This window comes from Etheostoma cragini, chromosome 8 (assembly GCF_013103735.1).
Source record: "Etheostoma cragini isolate CJK2018 chromosome 8, CSU_Ecrag_1.0, whole genome shotgun sequence".
Lineage (NCBI taxonomy): Eukaryota > Metazoa > Chordata > Actinopteri > Perciformes > Percidae > Etheostoma > Etheostoma cragini.
This window is the reverse complement of record NC_048414.1, coordinates 7228039-7253871: the sequence shown is the minus strand read 5'-3', so window position 1 is coordinate 7253871 and position 25833 is coordinate 7228039. Positions and strand designations below refer to the sequence as shown.

The 25833-nt window shown below is 39.7% G+C and overlaps 1 protein-coding gene across 1 annotated transcript; it reads right to left on the bottom strand.

Annotated features, from left to right (window-relative positions):
• Positions 1-468: 468 nt before the first annotated feature.
• polr3b (polymerase (RNA) III (DNA directed) polypeptide B) lies at positions 469-25457 on the bottom strand. The gene is made up of 28 exons (XM_034879279.1): positions 25386-25457; positions 25046-25078; positions 24064-24120; positions 23911-23975; positions 23680-23755; positions 23049-23149; positions 22653-22744; positions 22291-22408; positions 21459-21567; positions 20536-20658; positions 17947-18063; positions 17731-17865; positions 16405-16566; positions 15809-16009; positions 14071-14233; positions 12218-12371; positions 11857-11931; positions 11648-11746; positions 11424-11551; positions 9592-9801; positions 9252-9410; positions 7475-7592; positions 7208-7350; positions 4764-4867; positions 3412-3578; positions 1498-1611; positions 1209-1382; positions 469-872 (listed from the first exon to the last, which is right to left on the bottom strand). Exons 1-28 carry the CDS (start codon positions 25455-25457, stop codon positions 743-745), a joined length of 3399 nt encoding a protein of 1132 aa, XP_034735170.1. The 3' UTR covers positions 469-742.
• Positions 25458-25833: the final 376 nt, after the last annotated feature.

The following is a 25833-nucleotide window of genomic DNA, read 5'->3' as shown; positions in this document are numbered from 1 at the left end:
TTGTCCTTGTAGCTGAATTACCACACAACAGTGCTTTTTGTTTTTAGGGATTACTTCTTTGGCATTTAGTGTACAGTAGAGAAGCAGACAGGAAATTAAGAGAGAGAGCGTGAAGGTCATGACATTAAACAAAGGTCTCTGGATTCAAAGCAGGGTCGTCACCTGGATGCCGCAAAAGGATGATCACGTTGGTAAAAAACAAAACAAATACACAATTACTGGGTGTAAGCCTGAATCGTAGGAAAACACATATAAAAGACTTGTTTTGTTTGGAAAATCTTCGACAAAATAAAGAAAATGATTCATAGCACTAAACACACAAAAGCAATGGTGTTGTCTTTAAACAAAGAAAATTGGTGCACACGCTGTTTTTTGACTTCTATTTCTTTCCCATTGCTTTTAGGTTTGAGAGCCTTTTTTAGGATTTTAAGTTTGTAATTAAACCCAAAGTTAAAAGAATACAGCAGCTGATTGAGAAATATTTTTTTGTGTTTATTATGTACACATAGAAAAGCATAATGGTGAGAGAGTATCAACATAAATCAGAAACTTTACACTGTTTTGGTTTTGAACATCACCAAAAAACATCAAAAAACTAATTTGTTCAAGCTTTAGCCTGTTTCTTCCTTGCCATTCACAGCTCTACCATCTTTTCCAAATCAATCGGTTTCATTCTTTGTAAACTATAGATCTAACTCTGAACCTTTCACTCACATAGACTGCGTTTCTGTCCCTGTCCTGATCACTCGTTGTAGCGCGACAGTTTAAGTCGGGGGATGATGTTCATGGACTGCAGCTCCTGGAACAGCAGCTTGCAAGCATACGGGATACGCAGGGAGGAAACGTGACAGGAAGACTTACAGTAGTGACACCTGGAAGATAGAAAGTGAGAATCAAACTGGAGACAAACCAGAGGAATAATGAATTGACTTCCATCAGATCTGGGGACTAGTATGGGTTCGACAGCTGGCAAAAAAACCCAGTTGTTTTGTAGAATTTATAGATTCATCGTAACCAATCCTGTGATCACATTAGACATCTGTGATATTTACAAACCAACATTGCGACTGTTTCTTTACCCTGTTGTTAGTGCATCCCACCACAAAGGAGCTTTAAGGCACCTACAATAACCTATTAAAAATGTTAGCCTGTACATTGTTTTCCAGGAGAAACTGATTGGCAGCGGGCGACCGAAGTGTGCAACTTACCACCCAGAGTATCCCAACAGGCCACACTGCCCGCACACGTCCACCTCAAAGGCGTCACTGGAGATCATGAGGCGCTCCAGGAGCAACATGCTTGCTCCGTAGCCAATCAGACAGTCACGTTCCATCTCGCCCAGACGCAGACCTCCATCTCTGGAGCGACCCTCCGTAGGCTGTCTGATAGCGGGACAGAAGCATAATAATATCACTATAGTAACAGAGATATTGGTATATGAAAACACGGTTTTATTTTTGTTATTTCTATTTACTTTATATTAGGACTTGTTATTACCTGGTGAGAACAGCTCTGGGTCCTCGGGCTCTCGCGTGCATTTTGTCGAGCACCATGTGCTTTAGTTTCTGATAATACACCGGTCCAAAGTAGATATAAGCCTCCAGAGGTTCCCTAAATAATATACATAGATATCAAGCTAATGCAACCATAAATATCTAGTCAAAACTACAACACAGAAAACCTTTTATTAGGATACAATTGAATAACAAAAAAAAACTGTCAAAAACAAACATCTTGAGGGTTTATTTACTGTTGGTCTAACAGTTTGAATTGTTCTGTGCTCTGCTAAGTTCTGATCGGCATTTGATATAACTTTTGATTCTTATCTTTTAAAGACTTAAGGAGTCACTTATTAATACAGTTGTGTTATTGTCTTGTGGTACTGCAGGAGGGAGCATGGGCTGCTTTAAAGGGGTAGTGTAGAAGTTTTAAAGTGGGGTTGTATGAGGTACAGTATATAGCGGTCAGCACACCACCAGTTTGCAGAAGCATGCAGGAGTTACGGCATGGAAGGTTAGGAATGTACTGCTGTGGACGGGAAGCAGCAGTTAAATGTATTTAAGCCACCAAACGAAAATCAGTATTAGTTTAAATGTATGCTTAGGGGCACCCAGATATCTCAGTGGGTAGAGCAGGTCCCCATATATAGAGGTTTACTCCTCGACGCAGCCGGCCCGGGTTTGAATCCAGCCTGCGGCCCTTTGCTGCATGTCACGCCCCCTCTCTCTCCCCTTTCACATCTTCAGCTGTCCTGTCCATTAAAGGCCTAAATGCCCAAAAAATAATCTTTAAAAGAAAATTTAAAAAAAAATAAAATAAAAAAAAAGTATGCTTAGTATTTAATATTTTCTCCGCTTTACCTTGCCGTTAAAACAGCCATTTATGATGAGGAACTGAAGCCGTTGTATACATCGATATTCTCTTTAAAGCCACAGCAGTACACCGTTTAGCTTCCATGTCGGGACTCCTGCATGCTTCTCCAAACTGGGGTGTGGGGACTGCCATTTACTGTATATATTTATATACACCGACTATGGATAAGTATCTCATACAACCCCACTTGAAAAGATCTGAACTATTCTTTTGAAAACCCTTAATGATGAAAACATTTTGAGGACAATGGTGCATTCAGGTGTTTCTTTGGGAAGCTCAGATACCCTACATTTGACAGTTGGCTGCCAAGATGCTACAATGCTGCTCATAAGTTTATGAACCCATGCTAAAGTTGACTTAAAAGAGAAATTAAAAAAAACATGTTTTGGAAATTGATCTGAATGCCTTAATTACAAAATAGGAAGAATCCAACCTTTAAGGAAACCAATTTTCTTTGTGAATGAATAAGGTATTTTCTTCCTTAAAATACACAGGCACAAGTAAACCCACCCCTATGTTAAATTCCCATAGAAGCAGGCAGATCCAGGATAATATGCATCCTGATAAAAGTTCCCTTGGCCTTTGGAATTAAAATAGCCCCATATCATCATATACCTTTCATCATACCTAGAGATTGGGTTACTTTCCATAGGATCATTTCTCAATGCTATTTCAAACCATCTTTTAGGTTAACTGAAATAAAACCATGGTAATTTATGAATAAAATAAAAGTATATTTATAGCATAATCAAAAAAGGGTTGATCTTTAGCAGCAAACTCTTAAGGAATCCAATATCAGTTTCCTCAAAGACACCAACAAGGAAGAGTTATCAAAACCTTTTTGCATAACCATGAAACCATGACATCGCCCTGAGAAAGGGACTCAATGTGTTTGTTATAATGATTTTTGATCACAGGCTAGTTTTAGGTCTTCACAAACTCTTACTGTAAAGAAAAAATGAGCCATTACAAAACATCTAGTAATGGGATATATGTTTGAGTTTTGTTCAATGGGATGAAACATAAGCTGTTTATTACCCAGTGATTCCTGAGGTGACGTAGTCCTTGCCCTGGTAGTTGTAGCCATATCGAATGAGATCCTCACATACATCCTTCACCTTGCTGCCTCCAAAGGCCGTACCATAGTGAAACCGTCCGTCCAGAACTCCGGCCTTCCCAGCCAGCAGTTCAATCAACTTTCCCACCTGGCACAATCAGACACATTCTTTGAAATCCTCAAATGTAACAATGTCTTTGTTCATAAAATACATCTTTTGTGACTTACACTCTCTCCTGGTAACAAATGTTGATGTTTTTGGTGAGATTAGATTACACATGTACCCTTTGGGGTGGGACCGGCAGTCTAAGGATGACTGATTTCAACAATTCCACTGAGGTCGCACCCAGAGGACCCCTGACCCCAACACATAAAAGAAAACACCTACTCTCATTTCACTCTCAGACCACAGAAACGTCCTCCCGAGCCAAACATTTCTGAGTCTTTTCCATGACAACGACAGTGAGCAAACACACTGGCACTGACAACTTCAGCAGAAAAGATCATTCAAGTTTTTACAGTGTAAAGGAAGAAAAGCAGGTAGAAACAGGGCCAAGTTTCACGTCATTCACATTCAGCACCATATTACGGTTTAGATGTACTGTGCATGTTTGATAAAACTTCAACACATTGCTACAAGCAGCAGCTTCGCTGGCAGCCGTCTCCACAGCAACAAATATCTGTTTGTGAACAGTAAGATTGCTGCTTAGCGGCATCAATGGACGTGTGCTCTGGAAGCCAATGATAACTCAAAGAGAAAAGCAGCAGGGATAATGAGGGTTTTGTCTCAGAAGAGTCAACACAAACTTATGAATGAGTGACGGTCAACACAGAGATTTTGGTTTAGGTGTCAAATTACCAAATTATTTAAATTCAAAATAAAGGTTGATTTGACCTATCAGACAAATGTTGAGACAAAATATGAGAGATGAAATGATTATTCAATCAACTAATTATTTAACAGAAAATTGTTAGAAAACTATTGTAATAATTGATTAACCATTTGACTTAAAAAGAAAGGCAGAACACTGATTCCAGCAGCTGCAATCTGAAAATGGGTTGCTTTTCTAAAACTGACATTTTATAGACCAAACGATTGATTGAGTAGTCAAGAAGAAATCATCTGATTAACAAATAATGAAAATAATCATTAGTTGCAGTCCTAATTTCAATACAGCACCTTTGAGGCAATTGTTATTAGTATTTTACATTCTTTTCTGACATTTTATGGACAAAACAATCAAAATATAACAATCAGAGAAAGTAATTTGTAATAAAAACAATTTTTTGATTGAGCCCAACAAAATACAGTATGTTCTTCCACAGTTCGTACCGTCATTCTCGATGGATACCCGTGAGGGTTCATGATAATATCTGGACAGATGCCTGTGTCACAGAATGGCATGTCCTCCTGTGGAACAATGAGACCACAAACACCTGACACACACACACACACACACACACACACACACACACACACACACACACACACACACACACACACACACACACACACACACACACACACACACACACACACACACACACACACACACACACACACACACACACACACACACACACACACACACACACACACACACACACACACACACACACACACACACACACACACACACACACACAGACAGACAGACAGACAGACACACAGAGTGAGAGAGAAAAAGAAAAACATATTGAAGTCAATGCACACACCTATACACACACACAGCAGCATGACTGTACTTTTACAGAAATTGCAGAGGAAGGACAACAATGGGGATTTATCTTTTGTTGCAAGAATTTGTCCATTAAGTTTTGATTCAATCAACCAAAAATTAAACAAAATATTTTAAATATGTACTTAATTTTTGGTTATTTATCAAGCAAAAATAACCAAAAATTCAAACCAGTTTTACCCACTAACCTAGACAACCTAACTTTGACCAAAGAAAGTGCAAACATCTAATAAAACATTTTGTTGTGTGTAATGCTAAAGGGAAGTTTGGTGTGGACCACTGGCAGAGCGTGACATTTCCATACATATGTGGACAGACAGGGTCCTCTTTTGATTCACATGGTGTGGGGGACAAGCACCCTGGTAGCCAGGAGTTTAAGTGTGAGTGCAAATGTTTGCTGAGGGGCCGAAGCACTCTTCCCTAGCTAGGGTAAACATATTGTAGGCCCATTTGCGAATGAAAAAAGAGAAAGAGGAGAGAAAATGAAGGAGGGCAGGAAGTGTTGGAAGGTGCTTAGCTTGACAGGGAGACCGGGATTACACATCCATGACTTTCAGTTTAACTCAGAGGAAGTGAAAGGGATCAACTGGAGAGGAGAAATTGAATCCGTGCACGTGGTAAAAATTCACTATTAGCCGACCAGTGAGGCACACAGCAGACTGTTGATGCCATGCAGGATGTAGTAACAGGATGTTGACAGGGAACAAGTACAGCGATTTACTGGAAAGTCATCCAAAAGCAGGAAGAAGGTGAAAAGAAAGGCAAGTACGGCAGAGCCAGAAGAAAATGTAAAAGGGGAAAATAAAAAGAAAGAAAAGGCTGTACAAAAAGTTAGAATATCAGGGTAAAAGAAGAATAAAAGAGGGAAGAGAAGAGGAGGAAAGAAAGTGGAAAATGGAGGAAAAGGTGATTGGAAAGACCTCAGAGAGAGAGAGAGAGAGAGAGAGAGAGAGAGAGAGAGAGAGAGAGAGACACTAGTTCCCATAGCAGACATCCTCTGTGTTGTTTGTTTTGTGTGAAAGTGAATGATAAAAGAGGCATGAAATCAGCAGAGAAAGGCAAGACAACAGCAAGGGTCCAGAGCCCTCCATCACAGCTCATACAGCCCCACGCTGGCGGCTCGCACAATGGGCCCCTACTACTGACAACCCCTCCACCTCCTCCCCCATCTCCACAGCTGTGTATGTGTGTGTGTGTAAATGATTAACTTATTCTGCTCTGCTGACCAGGACTTATGAGACTAGTCATGAGTAGCTGGGAGATCTATTGCTGCAGCTACTTCTAAAAAAAAAAAAAAAAATGTAGGATACAGTTTGAAATATTTGTAAAACAATAACATGTTGTAAAATGTACATACATAAACAACCCCACTGGGGCATAAACTTGGTTTAACAAACATATTCTAAAGTAGCTGTGAACACCTTAACATGGCAGCAAAGACCTCTGATTAAAAAGCCGTAAATCAGTAGCACATCTGGGGGTTTCCATCCAGATCACCAGCTAACCCCCTGGCGACCCTTCTCTCTTCGTCACTATCTGAGACAGAAGACATTGTCCCATCCAGAGCTGACCGCCCAGTGGCCACTGCGTTAATGAGGAGAGTAAATTATGCATGGCGCCAGTTAGCTTTTTGATTAAAACATCATACAAGCCCTCTATAGGGGAGGTGCCGCAAAACAATGGAGGTTGTAAACACTTTTTCTCCAGTAGCAGTAGAAAACTGCTGGGGTGTAATAAATTTGCATAGTCTGGCACAGGACAAAGAGCCAATTAATTGAAAAGAGCTCTTGAAAGATGAGAACAGGGGGGCAGTGACAGTGCAACAGCTACTCGGACTTGACTCAACAAATGTTCCAGCACAAAGACGACCAAAGTTTTTTTTCCCACTATCATTTACAATCTTTCATTATAGGCGCAAATTTGGAGTTCCAAGCTGTGAATATTAATGCAGTCCTCTTTAAGTTTGCACATGTAGGTTTGAGCTTAACATGCTGCTCTTTTCAAAAAGAATATGGTGTGGCAGTGATGAGGTTGACACCTTTCTGTCCGTGCCGACTGCTGAACTTGTCTCCTATCTCTGGTCTCCTGGTCTGCCTTAAGAGGATCTTGATGAGGAAAGCATCTTCAGCGTTGGATGAGATCATAACCTTCTCGATGTATGAGTCTGTTGAGCCCTTATAGCTGCAGAAAGAAAAAATTGATTTATATACATATATATTTTTTTTTTTACATACAGAAATTGAACAAGTGGGTCAAGAGCAAGGTGGGTGGGGGGGAAAGGTGTTGGCAGTTGCAGCGCACTCACCTGATGGGCACGTCTCTGTACTGGGGCTGGCCTGGCAGGGTACTGCCCTCCAGTGGTGTTTGGGTGACAGTCGGCATGGACTTGTTCACCAACACCTGCTTGTTCTCCACTTTCTCACCTGTGCCACACACAAAATATATCACACAGTTTAACAAAGTTTAAGGATGGCCTGCCCAGGCTTTTACATGCTCTTACTTGATGTAACTCTTACCCCACACTCCTTTCAGAAGAAATTATTTTACTTTCTGAAACTAAAACAGTCACAGATAGTACAGTCTAAAATCTGGACTGTATGAATGAAAAGCAGAAAAGACAAGCACAGACAGACGGCCTCTCCCTTCACACAAACTCCATGTTTTTGAATTAGACTTATTACCAGTCATGACAGTGATGCAGGTATTGTTTTCAACCTAGAGGCACATACTGTAACTACAACAGAGGCAGAGTATTTTACAAGGTGTTTTATGTGTCTGCGGCCTGATTTTGTCACCGTAATAGTGTTACAACCATGCAAGATGCGGTCACTGAACTTCACAGATGTGTAGGTGTGATCAAAATGGATGTGGTCTGAGCAAAAGCCTTGGGCCCCCAACTTCAGACCCTTGGCCCAACAACCGTGGAAGGTAGTCACAAAACCTTACAGGTGTGAAGTTGAAATCAAAAGGAGGGCTGAGTTAGAAAATGGTTGTGGTCCGAGCAAGGGCGTAGGGAAGGGGCCCCTGCACTTTACGCCCCTGGCCCAATTATGGGTTGCGGCTGGTGTGATCCCATCAGAAAAAGGTCTTTAGTTTGGTTTCTTAAAAAAAACACACACAGGCATGGGCAGCTATGAGCGCATGCCTTCTGTTATCTTCTCTATCTATTTAGCAAGGACACCACCGTTGCATTTGTAACTAAGCATAGCCCAGGATTATTGTAATTGGTACAAAGAAATACAAGCAAGTCAGAGAATTCTTTTCATCCCGAATGGTTACCTGGTACAGCTAGACCATGCTCGAGCACTGACATAGCGCGGTGGAGATGGGTCTGGCAATGCAAGACTACCTGTGCATTTCCTTTAAATGCAATATTGTAATTCTTAGTATGAACATGAAAACGTCCCCCTTTATTTACTTTCAATCAACTGAATGTAGGCAAGCACAATAAGTGTTCTAATTAATTCTCTGCACAATGACATTGCCCTTCACTGGGTCCTGGTGTGTGTATGTAGACACGAACTCAAGCTGTGATAAAGAAAGCCGGATACTCTGCTGATATTGTAAAGCCATTAATCAGTACTAGACTGAGATATGTTTAAGACCCCAACAAATGGAGACTTAAGGCTCTTTTCTTTACCTGTAAAACAGTGAATCTTTAATTGTGACCTATTCTGTTTATGCAGCCTTGCATAAACTCAACCAATAAAGCAATAAAAATGGTTTATTAATATTTTTTAAAACTATAACGCTACATTAATCAACAACTAATTAGATGATGTTATCATTGTTTCACTTCTTCATTTTTAAAGTATTATTTTGGTTGAATTACCAGTAATATAACAGTATGCTACACTACAGTACAAGTGGATCGCATTCAAACACTTGAAAAACTGAGTTGCACTGCTCACTGAGTGAAACATCAATAACAAGCTACTGTCAGCAAAGTAACTTGACAATCTGTGAAAGAATGAATATTGAATCAAAATTATTAATGACACCGTAGTCACATTTTTTGGAGCCGTAGTCTGGTAAAGAGCAGCAAGGTATGCTGGGACTCTTCCAGTCCTACTGGCACTTACCGGGGGAGCAGATGCCATCAGCATCCAGGATGCTGTGCCTCCAGATGGGCTTTCGTGTGACAGCATCCAGCATGGGCCCCATTACCTTGTCAAAGGTCTGGTTGGTGTAACGCCGGAGCGTGCACTTGGCATTTTTATAGACAAGGCACCGACCAAATCCTGGAAGGAAACATAGAGATTAGGATTTCTAAGTTAAGGTTCTAAGCTACCTGAACAGGTTGTTAAGACGCAACCATGTTGTAATATAGGCCTTAAAGTAAAAGCCAATTTTGATGAAAATGCTAAAATCCTGTCAGACTGACAACACGCTTCCTGTTGTTCTCAGACAAACAGCTCTCACCTCTGTCAAGCGAGGCTTTGTTGAGGATCAGAGCGTCCTCAATGTCGTAGCCACTGTAGCTCATCACGGCCACGGTGGCGTTCTGACCAGCGGGGAGCTTCTCAAAGTCAATCAGCTCGATGGTTTTGGTTTTGACCATGGGTTTCTGAGGGTATGCGAGCAAGTACATCAGAGTGTCGATACGGTTCCTCTGATTGTAGCCAATAGTACCTGAAGATAAGAGACATGAGAGATGAATGCTTGCATAAACAATTTACTTCTGTAACTCACTCTTTAGTTTGGATCAAAAAGCACATCTCCAAGATAAAGCCTGCCATCCAGAGCAATGTAAGTCTTTACCGCTCACCTTCTGCTCTCTGAGATTTGCTATTCTCAAAATCCATTTGAAAAGGGAAACAACAACTAGCTAGCAAGCCATATGCTGAAAATAGCAACTTTTGAAGAAAATTTGGATTGTGCCACAAGGAAGGCCTGCTTGGTTCTTTCAGGAAATGATTGATTTACAAAGAATATGTTCAGAGCATTTACTATCTAACGGAAAGATTTTGGGACAAATTGGTGGGATTGCTGTAAACAAAGTACATTCGGCAATACGTTGGTAAGAGTATTACGTTGGTATGTTTAACATAACCTTACTGCACAACGCTGTGCAGATAGGCCTGGCAATGTGAGACTACTCACTCTCTTGTTAATGTTTACTGCATGTGTAACATCCCGGTGTCCCAGTGTCAATGCACACAATGTATGTAAGTGTCTGTAAATCAATTATTAACAGCTTATAGGTGTTTAATGCTCCTGTTGGGTGGGTTGGGGCTGGGTCTGGTTAGCACCATCTAAAAGCAGCGGATTGGAAGAACGGGGGTGAGTAATGACATAAAAACTGGCCTCCCTGGAAGCCTTGACATTTGTCAGATGCTATTACTTCACAATCAGGCTACAAGCACAGAGTCTCTGATAATAGGCCCGAGCCACACAGCCAGATTTGCACATGTATAGGACTGATCACACAAAACTGACAAGGCAGAGGATATTGGGTCAAATATAGTTCCAGTCAGTGTTTCTGTATTAAGGGGGGAGGGGAGGAAGGGACGGCTGGAGGAAAAGCTGTGGGGCGGGGGTGACCGTGGCTCTTACGAATGTTAGCAGGGCAGTTTGGGGAAGTTTTGGTTACCAAGGAAATGTGGGTGCGCAATCTGTGGTCTTTTGCAGCTGAGCACACTGACCCCCTGAGCACAGCCAGAGCAGACACAATGAATTGCTAATGACACTCTGGGTGACTGGCAGGGAAAGGGCCTCTGCACACACATAGCACAAAAGAGAACCTACGCAAGCGCCCCATGTTTGATGTCCACACACAGACACACACACAGAGCGAGAGAGATATACACACACACACACACACACACACACACACACACACACACACACACACAAACTCACAGACACACAGACAGGGAGAGCGATAAACAGACAGACAGACACAAAAACACTCAATCACACAAACAATTGTATTCTGACAAGAAGTAGAGCAAGACCAGAGTTTTGGGGAAGACAAACCGGCTGCTTGTATCTATAGCGTTTGTTATTCTAATGTCTTTTTGTATGATTTTAAACTTGTGCAAATAAAACTCTAAACCAGCAGATTTAAGAGGCTTAAGAATAGTCTTGATGTAAGATTAAATTACTTTCAGTATCTGTGTTTGTGTGTATGCATGCACAGAAGTAAACACTGCATCTGTGTGGAGAATGTTTGAGAAAGGATTTGAGATGTTTACAGTTAAATGACCTGCCTGCTGACTGAAGCTACCTGCTCTTCTTCTGCTGTGTCTTACCCATGGCCTGCTTGCCCATAGCACACTGGTATGTGTTTCTGGGTGACTGGTTGTGGTGGGGGTAAGGAATGAGGCCAGCGCACACCCCGAGCAAAGTGAAGGGCTCGATCTCCAAGTGTGTTGTGTCTCTATAGAAATAAAAAAGAAATAAAAGAGGCAGTGAAACAAGCATGTAGAATGTCTTCTAATTTCTAAGTGTGTCAGGTGAGTCACATGCCACTCACTTGCTAATCATGTGTTCATAAAGAGCGATGTGACAGTCATTCTCTTCATTGACATCTAGGTACTCCACCAGGCCCTCATGCAGAAAGTCTTCAAAGGTTCTGGGTCAAGAAAAGCGTGTTTAAGTTATTATAAAAAAACAATTGTCTCTTTCATAATTATTTGCAAACAAATATGCTCTTAAAAACTCCTCTGTACTCCCCAGCCTCACCTGTAGCCCTGTGACAGATCTTCCATGTGTTTGTTTTTCACCATGGGCTGTCCCTTCTTAACTATGATGTACGGCCTGATGGAAAACAAAACAGACCAAAGCAGAATATCGTCAACCTACTATTGAGAGAATTTTACATAGTCTTTGTAATAAATCATCACCACATAGGGAAGGAAAAATATGAAAGGGTTTTGAATTTTACCATTTCATCAATGAACTTAAATTTGAATAACGTGTCATCCAAAGAACTAGCTGTACTAGAGTGTTGTACTAGTTTTTGTTTACAAAGGGTATGCTTTAGCATTTATTTGTCATGCTTTTCGTACGCCTTGTACTTGAGTCCAGGTTTAAACTACTTCACCTGCAGAGACGTCCTCCATCAGAAGAGATGTAGACACAGCGGTCTGTCAAGTTGGTGGAGATGGAGACAAACTCATTGATGAAACCTGCCCTGCGCATCAGTCTGAAGGTGCTGACCAGTTTGGGATGATCCCGAATCACACCGAGAATGTTACCTGTTGACATTTACATATACATATTTACATAACCACAGAAACACTCAAGTGCTGTCACCCACTATCACCTCTCAGAGTATATATTGGTATCAGTCTCGGACATGAGGATAAATTTTGTGCTGCAACCTGGACGCGAGTCAGCCCTTTACCCAGGTAACAGTGTTTAAAATGATTAAGCTTTGATTAAAGGAAAATTTTGGTTAATTATATTTGCGTCCTTGTCAGGAGTTGGGTGAGAAGATTGATGTGTTTAGCTCGGCAAACATTTTGACTCTGTAGTTAACAACGTCGTCACTAATTTCCATTAATTTATGGCTGCAGCCAGTAGTCTTTGAGAGTAAACAAACTGATGCCAACTTCTTTGTTTAATAACTGTCAGATGTAATTGTTTCCAGCATGTGGTTCTCAGTTTGTGTCTAAAGGAAGGTCGCAACTAATGATTTTTTATATAATTAATTCATCTGTCCATTATTTTCTCAATTAATCATTTTGTCTATAAAATATCAGAATTTCCCAAAACCCAATGTGATGTATTAAAATGACTTGTTTTGTCTGACCAAAGTCTGACATGCAACGATACTATGTTTTCTATTATTTAGGAAAAAGAAAAGCAGCAAGTTATGACATTTAAGAGGCTGGAAGATAGTGCTGGGCAATCGGACAAAAAAATTGTATTTATTATACTTATTATATGGTCAGGAGTACATAGAATATAGAAATATGCATGTTTGGCAGTATCATTAGTAGCCTTACAAATTGTATGTGTCAGAAATATTTTTTTTTGTGCCATTGTGTATTGCCTTGTTAAAAAAGATAGTTAGGGATTGTTTTTTATTGTGTTAACTGTTATAACAGAAGATCTCTGTATACACTTACAGCTTGCCCTGACCATACGGCTTTTCACAGGGAACAATATCAGTGCCGCTCAAAACTACTGGAACATAGAAATGTTTGGCATATTTCCTTGAAAAAGAAGTCAAATGATTGCCGATCAACATTGCAATTACTGTCAATTGACCAATTGAGTAATTGTTTTAGCACTTCCATAAGAAGTGTAAAACTTGCAGCAGATAATTAAAGATAAGATGGGAGTAATAAACGGTGACTTCATTATACATTTGGGTTAAATTCTGAGACAAAACCTCACATCCACAAACTTTAAATGGAAATAAAAAGAGAAACAGCATGCGTATACAGTAGTGTACTCTGAACCTCCAAGAATGGTGAAAGCAGAGCTCAGGCTGCCTGCAGGGGTTGGTTCATATCAAGTCTGACAGACAAATGACTGGAGAACAGAGGAGACACTGTGCTCTGCCTCTGTGTGAGGGCACATTTGCAGTGAACACACTCTGAAGGGCTTTGACACCTGCTGCTTCCAACTAATTAAATGGTATGGCAGCTAATATAATTTGACAGTTATCAGTGGAGAGACAAACATATACAGTAATTAAGGGGCCAAGTTCTGACTGAAGAATAATACCCACTGCTGCCATGAAATTAATGACTTATCAGCCTCCCTGCAAAATACAAAATTGCTTTCTGTAAACTAAACAGAATATTTTCTCCAATTCATAAGCAATGCTTTCAAAACAGGGGGGATTAAACTTTCTTTTCAAGTGATCTAAAGCAACGGCATCCACTGTTAATTCTCTTTGTGTTTATTTATTCATAAGGCTGCAATGGTGCGGAAGGGTTTTACCATTGAGGAAGACGAGGAAGACGCTTGGATATGAGAGCTCCTCTCCACACAGCAGGTTAACGTCTTCAACTCCCAGATTGAAGGCCAGTTTAATGATCGGACCATCCTCCATGTCGGTGGTGATGTGGGTCATCAGAGCCAAGTTCTTCACCAGACCACAAGCCTACAAACCAAAAACAATAACATAAACCACGTACATAAATTATATTGTGGTGTGCTGGGGGGGGCAGCATATCCAAGGTGGACACCTCCAGGCTGGATAAACTCATCAGGCGGGCCGGCTCTGTGATAGGCATGAAGCTGGACTCACTGGTGACGGTGGCAGAGAGGAGGACACTGGACAAACTGCTGGACAATAATAACAATGCCAGCCACCCCCTGTGCACCGCCATCAGCCCCCAGAGGAGCCCGTTTAATGGAAGGCTGCTCCTTCCCAAGTGTAGGACCAAAAGACTCAAGACTCCTTTGTACCCTCATGCCATCAGACTCTACAACTCCTCACTCGGGGGGAGGAGGAAATAGGGCAGAGAGGACAATACATACATACATACATACATACATACATACATACATACATACATACATACATACACACACATCCACACATACACACATATCTGGACTTACACTGACACTTTTAACTGATAATTTATGGTTAATGTTCTTTTATAACCAATTGTTCTTATTGTTCTTATTATTATTAATATTACTCTTATTATTTGTATCTTTATACTGTCTTCTATACAGTTTTTTCTTGCTAAAACGGATGCTGGAAATTTCTATTTCCTTGAGGGAGTCATTCTAAAATGATTAATAAAGAGTCTAAAAAAAAGTCTAAGTCTAAGTCTAATTCCTATGATATAGAAGGTATTTAAACCAAATAACGTTAAGCATGACACTAGAATACTGCACAACGGGCTTTTGTGAAAACCACACCAAATAAATCTTCAACAATCCTTAATTGACATCCAATGACATTTGTTAACATGTGGCTAATTTCAGCTTTGTATGGGCCTACCTGTTAATAATGTCTTTCCCTGTTTCTCTTTTTAAAAGATAGCTTGCAGACTTTAGGTATCACAGGAGTGAAAAACATACGAACACATAAAATCTTCTCAATCTTGAAGGGCCAATGGATTTTAATAAAGGCCAATAAACTGAAATTTCAAAGCAAGATATTTGATTTCCAAGCTCACACTTATATTCCTTCTTTCCTTCCTTTCTCCCATCCCTTTCTTTCTGGATGAAGTCTAGAACCAGGGTACTGACTAAGCAGTGCTTTATCTTTTACAAGAAAACTAATGTCATCTGAGAAATTATTAACACATTAAATATGGTGTTGACCAAAAAAGAAAATGTAATGCAACCTGTATGTTGGCACAGGTGGGTAAATTTAGCAAATGCACAGGTGTGCTGCATGTGTACATAAGAAATAACAAATGGTGTAATGAATAATGGAAGTCATCATTTGTTGCAGCCCTAATTGCTAAAATATGCTTGCACACTCACATGTTGAACAGCAATTATCATCACAACATACATATGACACTAACAGAATTAAGAAATCATTTTGCACACACATGCTTGAGAGAATGGGGTTCTGCTCCATGCATTCAGAACTTTTAACTTTGATTTCAGAATTTTTCAGATATTCAACATCAAGAACTGCATTCCCACAGAGGCGGTGTTAGTATAACAAGCAGGAACAGGTCAGGTGTGGCTGCTGAAGATCACTCACCTCTCCCTCAGGGGTGTCAGATGGACACAGCATGCCCCACTGTGATGGCTGCAGGGAGCGCGGGCCGCTGACTTTCCTGGTCTTCTCAAACTGGGAGGAGATCCTGGTCATCATGCCAAGAGCCGAAATAAAGGAGAGACGAGACAGAACCTGGGTGACACCCTGACGATCCATCTTGAATCTCTTCAGAGACCAGTTGCCCTGTGAACAGAAAAGTTACTTTTCTTTATTACCCTGCATATTTACCCTACTTAAAAAAAAGTTTTGTTTATTAAGTAAATCTCAAGTATGAACAATATTTTTCTTTTTTGTGAAAACTATACTTAATGCACACCTACTTTCCTTTTCCAAAAGTGTACTTCTTATTCCAAAAGCTTACTTCTGTAAAAGACCATGGGACCCAGATATCACTTGCAAAAAAATGTAGTCTGACAACACTGTCCATATAGACAGAGCTGACAGAGACTCTGTTTGTTGCTCAAAGATACTTCCGCAAGTTTTATGTTGGCATTAGGTTTTAAACCAAGTCCATCCAGGGATGAGGGCCTTACTTTCTATTTCTTTAAAGTTATGGTCTCCAACTTGACCACACTCACCGTGGATATGGCATTGACCATGCCGTTGGTGATCTGATCCTGCCGCATGTGCTTCACCACATCAAACTGAGCTGCTCTCTGTTTGGGGATGATCTGGTCAGCAATTTTCTTCAGTTCAGAGTTGAACTTCTTAAACAGATCTTCAAACAGCAGAGACAGGAGCTAGAAAGGACAAAGATACATCATCAGTAATAACATTTTTGACATTTAGTGTGACTCTCAGATCTACTGGCACCCCACATCTGTTCCAGTCTGTAATCAGCGCTGAGGTGCATTTACAGTCAGATTTAATAACCAGGTGTGCCGGCTCACTGATAAGCCTGACCTGGCCTCCATCCCAGGTCCCTGTCCTCCTCAGCCAGGCCTACAGGAGGCCACCTCTCACACAACCCCCATCCCCCCCTGTGCATTAGAATATCAAAATGAACAGGCAGCGCTGCTTAAAATTAATAAAGAAATTAAGCTTCCGTTGCGCAGCCAGGCCAATTAGTTGAATGTCAGGGAACCATAATTGGATAGAGTGAGGAGATTGCTGGCGTTGTTAGTGTGTAAGCCCCCTATTGAAAGAGGGCTCTGCACGCCCCCCTTCTCTCATCTCCTGCTCCTTATACAGAGCAGGTTGGGGGGGGGGGGGGGGGGCAGAGAAATTAAAGGCCTTAAGACAGCAGTAATTACATTATCAGAGCCGGCCCTGCGGATTAGCTCAATCGCTCCAGTCAAGGCAGCAATTCTATTGTCACGGTGCTGAAAAATCCCCATGCTTCCATAGCCTCTGGATTTTGGTGCCACTGCATATCTCTCACATGACAAAGCCAGGCTGAAATACAGGGGGAGGGGGTGAAAACAAAACAGGGAAAACAAAGCTGAGAGAAAATAATGAGAGTCTTATTAAAAGAAGGAGGCAGGAACAAAGATGCAGGTGAGAGATCAGGGCAGGAGTAGCCGCAGTCTTCTAGTATATTGCTGTGATCCATTCACACTAAAGCAAGCTAGAAAGCATTATGTTGTTCTTTTCTATACATGTATTATGATAAACATCAAGCCTGTTTTGTTTTTGAGTGGCCCTACGAGTTAAAAAAAGGTAGAAAACACCTTTCAGTTATAACACCCAGTTCAACAGGGTGCCTTTCAATACCAGAACTGAACTCTGGCTAATTTACAATTTCCTGTTGATCAGTTGACAAATTAACAAATGAAGTGAACTTATAAGAGCAGCATGTTTTTGTCATGTAATGTGAAATATAATAAGACTGACTTACTGAATGGTGGAATAAATAGGGCATAATTCAAGCAGTAAATGAGACCACATGGTGCATAGAGTCTTACCTGTCCAGCCAACTCCAGACGTTTGTTGCCATAGTAATCTCTATCGTCCACCCTGTTGTCCCCTTGAGCTAGGATCACCCTACGAACCATCACAGCCAGGTAGATACACTTAGCCCGAAAGTTAAACTCTTTGACCTACAGAAAAAACACAAAATGACTATACTTTGTGGAATATACTGAGTATAACCCATAATTCTTTTTGGTTGGTTTACAAACCGGCACATGTGTGAGGATAAGAGATGCCAAAAGCTCTCTGGCCTCCTCCATCTTGGTCTTCTTGGGGCCTCCCCACATGCGCTGTCTTCGCACTTTATTCCCAAGGTACCTCAGAGCCTGAAACACAGAGCAGCAGATTTAGAACAGGCCAAGGAGCAGGAGAGCTGAGTGTGTTTGAAAATGTATAGATATTAGAGCAGATGTGATAACCGATTTCAAAATACATATGATAACAATAAACTTTTTTGATTCCTTAGATTGAGGAATATAAAAATGATTTTTGAACATTTTTTTGAGGTGGGGTTAACAAACGTGCTTTCTGTCATTTGGGCCTTGAGCCGCTCTGTAGTTTGTGAAATCATGAAGCAATAAAGCATTAACCCAAGTATTGTAACTTAAGTAATGGACAGCCCTAGTATTAAACAAAATATGCAACAAGTCGATGTGTTTAATAAACAATTTTGCGTTGTAAAATATAATCTAAAATTTAAAATAAGCTCAGGAAATATTGGCTCAAAGGAAGAAAAAGTGAACATGATTCGATTTTGATGGAAACCTTCTGTACTTTTTTTGACTCCAGAAATACATATATAAGGAGAGAAAGGGGGAGGACATGCAACAAGGTTTCTCCACCAGAGTCAAACCGGGGAAGTTGTGAATAACATGGTCACAGTATTCCATTGACGTCCCGCAACTTTCGATACTTAATTTGGTATTCAAAAAGGTATTGAGGTTCAAAGCCCAGCTCTGATTAATAGTTGAATAATGTGTTGATTTAAAATGCATTAAGTGTGTTAGCAGCTAATGTTATTGTAAAATGAAATTTTGAAAGACATAAAAAAACACATGTATCAGGGTTGTGGGAGGTCAAGTGAAACACACAAACACAAACACACAAACACACACACACACACACACACACACACACACACACACACACACACACACACACCTGAGTCAGAGCTCCTCTGGAGCCCTATACTGGACTATAGAAAAGGTCAAAGGTTAATGAGGCTGAAGACTTTTTGCAAGACCACCCACTCTGCCCTTCACAATGCATTATAAATACATATATCATATAGATACCCTACTGTGTAATGTGTAGAAAACAAGTTATGTCCAATTCAGAGAAACTAAAAAAAAGAATATAATTTGATGAAATCATGCATCATCATATCTGATTTCTAAATATATATCAGTGGAAAAAAAGACATGACAGTAAAATTTGGTTTAGGCAGATTACTTATCATAATCTGATAACAATGTTTCTTAAGCCTTATCTGCCTTTAATTATATAGATTTAGGCGTCATTGTGCACAATACAATGACCAATGAATACCATGAAAAGACATCATGGAGGCTGGCAGACAGAGAAACATGAGAGCTGTGCAGACCGGTTGCTAGGAAGCAAATATGGCCTCATCAATGCATCAGTGGTTCCTCTAACAACATAATCTTTATGAAAAACAAATTGGCCGATTGCATTCATCTGTAGATGTCAAAGAAAACATGCAGACTCCTGAATAAACCACCCAAAGCATTACTTGAGTGGATGTAAGACAAAACCTTATTTATCTGATCACAGAGCGACAAAGAAAATACCTTCTGTCAAAAGACAGGAGCTGCTTGTTCCTGTGTCTGAACAACAACATCCTGCTCTTCAGGCAGAGTCAATGGGCATATTAGTGCTGGCTAATAATTTCATATCATTGTGGATTGACTTTCAGGGGTGGTCAATTATTTGTTATCATTCTATAAATTATTGATTCCAAAATAATTATTCTGAGCATGCAGTAACGTAAAAACAATTGTCTGTAAGTTTATATTTAACATACATACAGTATATGAAAGTGGTATCAATCTTGTCATCTGTACTTCTTTTTCTGTTAAAGAGATATTCAAACCGATCTATATCAATGCAGCAGAGGCCAAGATATCCTGACGTTCCTGCATGGGGCAAGATAATAAATTCTCTTGCATCTATTTAACGAGACCATCCCTGTCTGGTAAATGCCCACGCCCCTCAAACTCCACACACACACATTTAGTACCACAGATGGTCTGTTAAAAGTTCAAGTTTAGGCTGAGAAAAACCTTGTTAACATCAGGGTTTAAAAGCTCATGCCTCAATGTGATTTTTTAATGTACAGTGAACTGAATATTATTATTATTGGGGAAACCTTAAAGTTCTGTGTCTTATTGCATAAACTATCTTAAGTTTCAAACTTAAGTTTGTCCCTTATGCAAAGTATTTCCCGAAGTTTAGGGGTTAATTCAGGAGTTTTGCATGAAGCCTCATTGCTTCAGTCTGAGAAAAATAGTTACTAAGGACCTTTTAACTAGTGATATACCGACCTTGTCGGCCAGCCGTAATATTAGTAGATGTTGATGAAAGCTTTTTACCCTTGTACAGTTAACCACATGCAGTGCACCCATCCATGTGATGCACATTGCACACATAATTCTTTAATTCTTTAAAAAGAAATAATAATAAAGAGACTAGCATGTGTAAAATAAGTATTACTATACTTTGTTATAATAATTTCAACCATAAGAATCCAGCTCTGGCACACATGGATACTGAGGTACCTGCGTCTGTGTGAAGATCTGGGCCTTCTGACACTCCTCCAGGCTCGGGGCGAAGCTGGCCATGACGTGCTCCTCTGTACCGATCATCTGCACTATCTCCTGGTCACTCTCTACACCCATACCCTATGTAAGTGACCAGCAAAGAATGTATGGTGTGAATAATTTCAAATATAAAATGTATGTAACCAACTAAAGACTTTATCAGTGAGGTGAAATTCACACACAGTAGATATTCTGCAAATAGTAACTGGCGGCGTATGAGGAGAAGAAGTGTGCGTACAGGGAGGGAGAGGTAAACTGGGAGTCATAAGGTAGTCTGACATTTGCTTATGGAAATGTGAAGCTGTGGGAACGGATTTGTCTGTCCCACATTGGATCTGAGATTGTTTCTGCAGCAAAACACGGAGAGGGATGGGGAAGAAGTCACCCAGAATATACAAGCGCAAAGCAAATAGAGCAAGCTTGCAAACTGTGTCCTGTGGATTACGACTTCAGCTCCAAACACTCGACGCTCACAAGATGACATGTTTGGAGATATTTGTCCTCAGAGGGAAAAGAAGATAATGATGCCAGCTGGCTAACTGACATTTTCATTGAGAATAAAGGGCGACACATGAAAATGAATCTGATGAAGAATTACCGCAATTACTGACTTCTAACTACACACTAACTTGCATCAAAACCTCTCACTAAATACACATGTATTATTTATGTTGTGTGAAATCCTCTATTACATACAATTCAGGATGTTGTAGTAAAAACAGAGTGAAAAAGCACTCAGCACACTCCTTCAGCCTCTGAGGCAACAAAATCAGAGAAATAAATAACTTCATTTAAAATCATCTAGCTGTCTCCTAGCACCCCCTATTGGATTTCCTAGCATCCCTTAGCTGTGTCGTTATAACCATCAACAACTCTTTTACCTTGAATATGATGGCAATTGGGGCATCCTCTGACAGCGTGTTGTGCTTCAGGTAGAATCTGCCTTGTTTGACAATCATATTAGTTCTGCTTTTCTTCTCATGAGTGGAGCTAGGATTTAAGACAAAAAACTAATCAGCACACCTGAAGCAACAGAAGGTTTGACATAGTAAGTGAAAAGCTTCCCATTGTTCCACTGATCTACAGACATGGATGTAAACAATGCAGATTGCAAAATGCTAAAAATAAAATTGGCTTTGCAAATGTTTTCTGAGGAAGAAATACAATCAACAAGTTTTTCAGACCTCAAATATACACACTATGGGTTTTTATACAAACAGAAAACTCATGGCATTTAAGTCTCTCCAGGGGTTTTTACCACAAAGCTGCTATTAAAGTTGCTCAGTTTTTTTAAGCCAAAAAAGTTTGACTTGTATAAGATTACCCCAATCGTGAGCACTGCTTCCGCACTGTGTGGCCAATAGAGCAGGCACACTATAGACTTACCCCAGCCAAGGCGGCCAACTTCCAGTTTAGCACACCGCTAAATAAGAATGTATCCACCGATTTACAGACATCTCTTTCATTATCTAAGTGGGAAAAAGTCAATTCCATGGCGACGGACCCGGAAGTTGTAATTCAGTTTGGCCGGTAGTCAAATGGGCTTCAAAGCCCAGCACTTTTCCCTGGAACAGGGAGGATCACCATGGTGACCTAAGCTGCATGGTTACAGGTTAACCTCAACCAGTGACCGATCAGATCGCTGAAAAAAGGTTTCTTTATTCCTTGAATATGTCACTGACTAAATGGTAAGTGGCGATGTTGTTACTGTACCTGGTAACTGAGGCTCCGACTGCTCCCTTCCTGTCCTGCTCCACAATGATTCGATTCTTGGACAGCTGCTCTTGGATCAGAATAACTTTTTCCTGACCTTTCACAATGAAATAACCCCCTGTGAAGAAATATAAGACACCAATCATGTATTGATGTATTCTTTGTACATTTTGCAAACTGTTTTGCTTTTAATTGTTTGTATTGCTTGTTTTGGACGGCAGATGCAAAATTAGCTATATAGCTTACTCTGGCTAAACCTACTCTTGAAAAGCCCTTGTTTAATGAACTAACAAAGTAAGTGAAATGAACTGATAGTAATTAGACTGTATTATTGCTCTTATTCTGTGTCGTCCTTTATTCACCTGGATCCAGAGGACATTCATTGAGTTTAGAAACCTCCATGGGCGTCTTTCCTGTGAGAACACAGTTTGAGCTTCGCAGCATGATTGGCATCCTGAGAAAAGCAGAGTTAAATACATTAATAACAATATAAATAAGACTATTTTATAGATAATCACATTATAATGCATATGTATGCATTGTTGCCATAATGGAAAAAATATATATAAAAAACAGTTTGACTTTCATCACCAAGGCTCTCTGAAAAAACTAAACAGGTAGTAGATAAGATAAGTGAAAGTACAGCAGCATGTTCCATGATCAAAACGGGAAATGGCTTTTAGCCTTGTACAGTTTTAACTACGGCGGTCACCAGTGCAGGATGTGACACTGTAGGACACAAAGACAAACTCTGATACCTTCCGATAGGCAGTGCATTGCGGATGATTCTCTGACTCCCACGGGTGTACTCAATGTCCACTGTGATGGGAGCCGAGTATGTCATGTCTCTGAGACGACACTGTGGAAGAAGCACACAGGATGGATGAGTGAAATAAATGTTTGTGACATTGACATTTCATGTCCTTATAGGTTGATTTCTCTTGAATGATTGAATGCTTACCAAATATCCCTATTAGGGCTAAAACAAATGAATTACTGAAATGAGTGATTTATTTTTATTTTAAGTAATAAACTAATCCATCAAATGTCAAATAGCAAAAATGTTGCATTGTTCTTTAAAACCACAAGAGAGATGTCAACACACTGCTTTTTTTTTGTCCGATCAACTGTCAAAAACCTAATATTTAATTAATAATCATGTAAAAAAATGCTCACATTTGAAAAGCTGCAGCCAGAAAGTATTAGGATTTTTTAATTCTTAATTTAAGAAAATTGTTGGCGATTAATTTTGTGTTAATTGACAAATTGTCACTTGTAAAAACAAAACAATTGTCTCTATTAAAAAACATGCTGAGCTACAGCTCCACAAAGTTTACTGCCAACAATGGTTTGTAATATTTTCTTTATTACGCAACAAACTGAGTTAACCTCATGAGGAGACACTGGTCTGGTTACGTTGAAGCTTTCTTCAACATCAGGCATGCCAACGTAAATATTCAGGTATCTGAAAATAAAAAACAAAAATATTTTTAACTCAAAACAACATATAGAAGCTGCTTCATGTACTGTATGTCATTGGACAACATACTGTACATGCAGCATACATCAGAGTTAGATTACTGTTGTTTATTGCCAATGATGATGGTTCATGTGACATACTTGAGGTACCACATTGGATCAGCATCACTTGTGATCTTCTCGTTTGCTTTCATTATTTTCTTAATCTGGAAAAAAATAGACATATTTACATAAAGACGTACATAAAAAACTTTAACAACTTTAACACACACTTATGTTAGGAGCGTGTTTTACCTCCACATTGATGAAATAGTTGAAGGAGTCAATGTGCTGCTTTACCAATCCTTTCACCTTGAAAACACATTGAAAAATGGTCAAAATGACAGGGAAGCTAAAGAATAAAATACAGTTTGTGATGTACTGTATGTAGTGCTAAAACAATAAGTTGATCAACAGAAGATTTTTTGTGACCAGATAAAAAACAGGAAGTAAAAGTGTTTCAATTGCAAATTATTACAACTGTCGGTAAATAGTATAACAACATACATATGTCCAGACCCAACGTCAGTACTCACATGCTTGCACACTGTTTACCTTAGTATCTATCCCTTTAATAGTTCCGGGGTGTATAAGGCTATCGTATGCAAGGTTACAAACCAATGAGCAGATTCTAGAGCGATTTTTGCATTATCGTGAAGCCTTTAATTAACTAGATGAAAGTAGGTCTGGGCGTAATGAGGATTAATGCCGTTAAAACAATATAAAAATGTCATATCATGTATATTTGTTCATATTGTTCCTATCAGGATGTTGAAAAACCAGCAGCAAAACTGCATAATGGCAATATTTACGAAATTTGTAAGACGCAAGGTTCGGAGCCATGCATGTTAATTTAATTTACCACTAAAGTTCTTAATTAAATGAGAAAATACTCAGTACTTTCATTTGTCAAGTATTCCCACGTGGTTATATAATAAATAGGCTTTAACATGTGGTTATTCCATATAGACTACTTATTTATTAAACCAGAAAACATGCTATATTGTGATATATATTTATCAAGATATAAAATTAACTATATTGGGATAAAAGATTTTAGCAACATCACCCAGCCCTAAATGAAAGAATAGAATGTCATCGTTTTACAACAACGCAGTATAAATCATTACTATAAAATGACATATATGGTGACAGAGTGTATAGAATAGATGCAGGCTAAAGTTCAGTAAAATGTTTGGGATACACAGCAGGTGGATTAATACGTGTTTCCTGTTACCTTCAGGAAGGCTGGTAACAGTTTCCATTTATCCTGAAAAAAACAACACATCAGGTTTTATTGGACTCTGTAGCAGTGAGAACAATAAACATGAACCACCTTTTACTCTGCAACTTTAATTTAAGGCAATGAGTAGTCAAAACGTTATCCAGCTGCAACCTGACACACAAAATGTAAATACATGTAACACTAGTGAGACAGCGGCTGTAGTTTAGGTTCACATATTGCCCTCCACGATGAAGCTAAAGATGTGTTATGTTTCTCTGTGCTGCTAGCCACCATGTTAGCTTCTCTGCTCTCGTGGTGGGAAACTTTCAGTTTTTATTTCCTCCAAACTCACCGCTACAGTGTTGACAGGAGCTGCCAGCTCCTGAGGCGTCATGTCACAAAACTCTCCTCCAAGTATCTCCATTTTTATTTCAAACGTTTAACAGTAAACACATAAAACTCTGCTCATTCTGTCAGTGTTGACACACGGCGTCGGAAGTCGCTTTAACATGCTTTCCTCTCGTGTGTTGCACTGTAAAACGTCCGTGCGGACGGAACCAAAAGAACTGTTCCGTTTCTCGTAATTTTGTGGTGCTGGAGACATAATTGTGTTTGCTTGTAGATATGTTTGTAATGGCGATTATCTTCCGAGTGTATGTGAAGATCAATATGAACTCATCGCGCACAGCGATGAGTTCATATTGATATTGATATTGATATTGATATTGATATTGATATTGATATTGATATTGATATTGATATTGATATTGATATTCATTGCACAACAGATGTCCTACATA

What these genes read in the sequence shown, in the direction of transcription:
- polr3b (XM_034879279.1), bottom strand. Translation starts at nt 25,457, where the DNA reads ATGGAGATACTTGGAGGAGAGTTTTGTGACATGACGCCTCAGGAGCTG. An exon ending in GACCAGTGTCTCCTCATGAG is followed by an intron (nt 23,150 to 23,679) that starts GTTAACTCAGTT and finishes CTTCTTCCACAG; the next exon opens with TGTCGTCTCAGAGACATGAC. An exon ending in CTGTTGGGATACTCTGGGTG is followed by an intron (nt 873 to 1,208) that starts GTAAGTTGCACA and finishes TCTATCTTCCAG; the next exon opens with GTGTCACTACTGTAAGTCTT.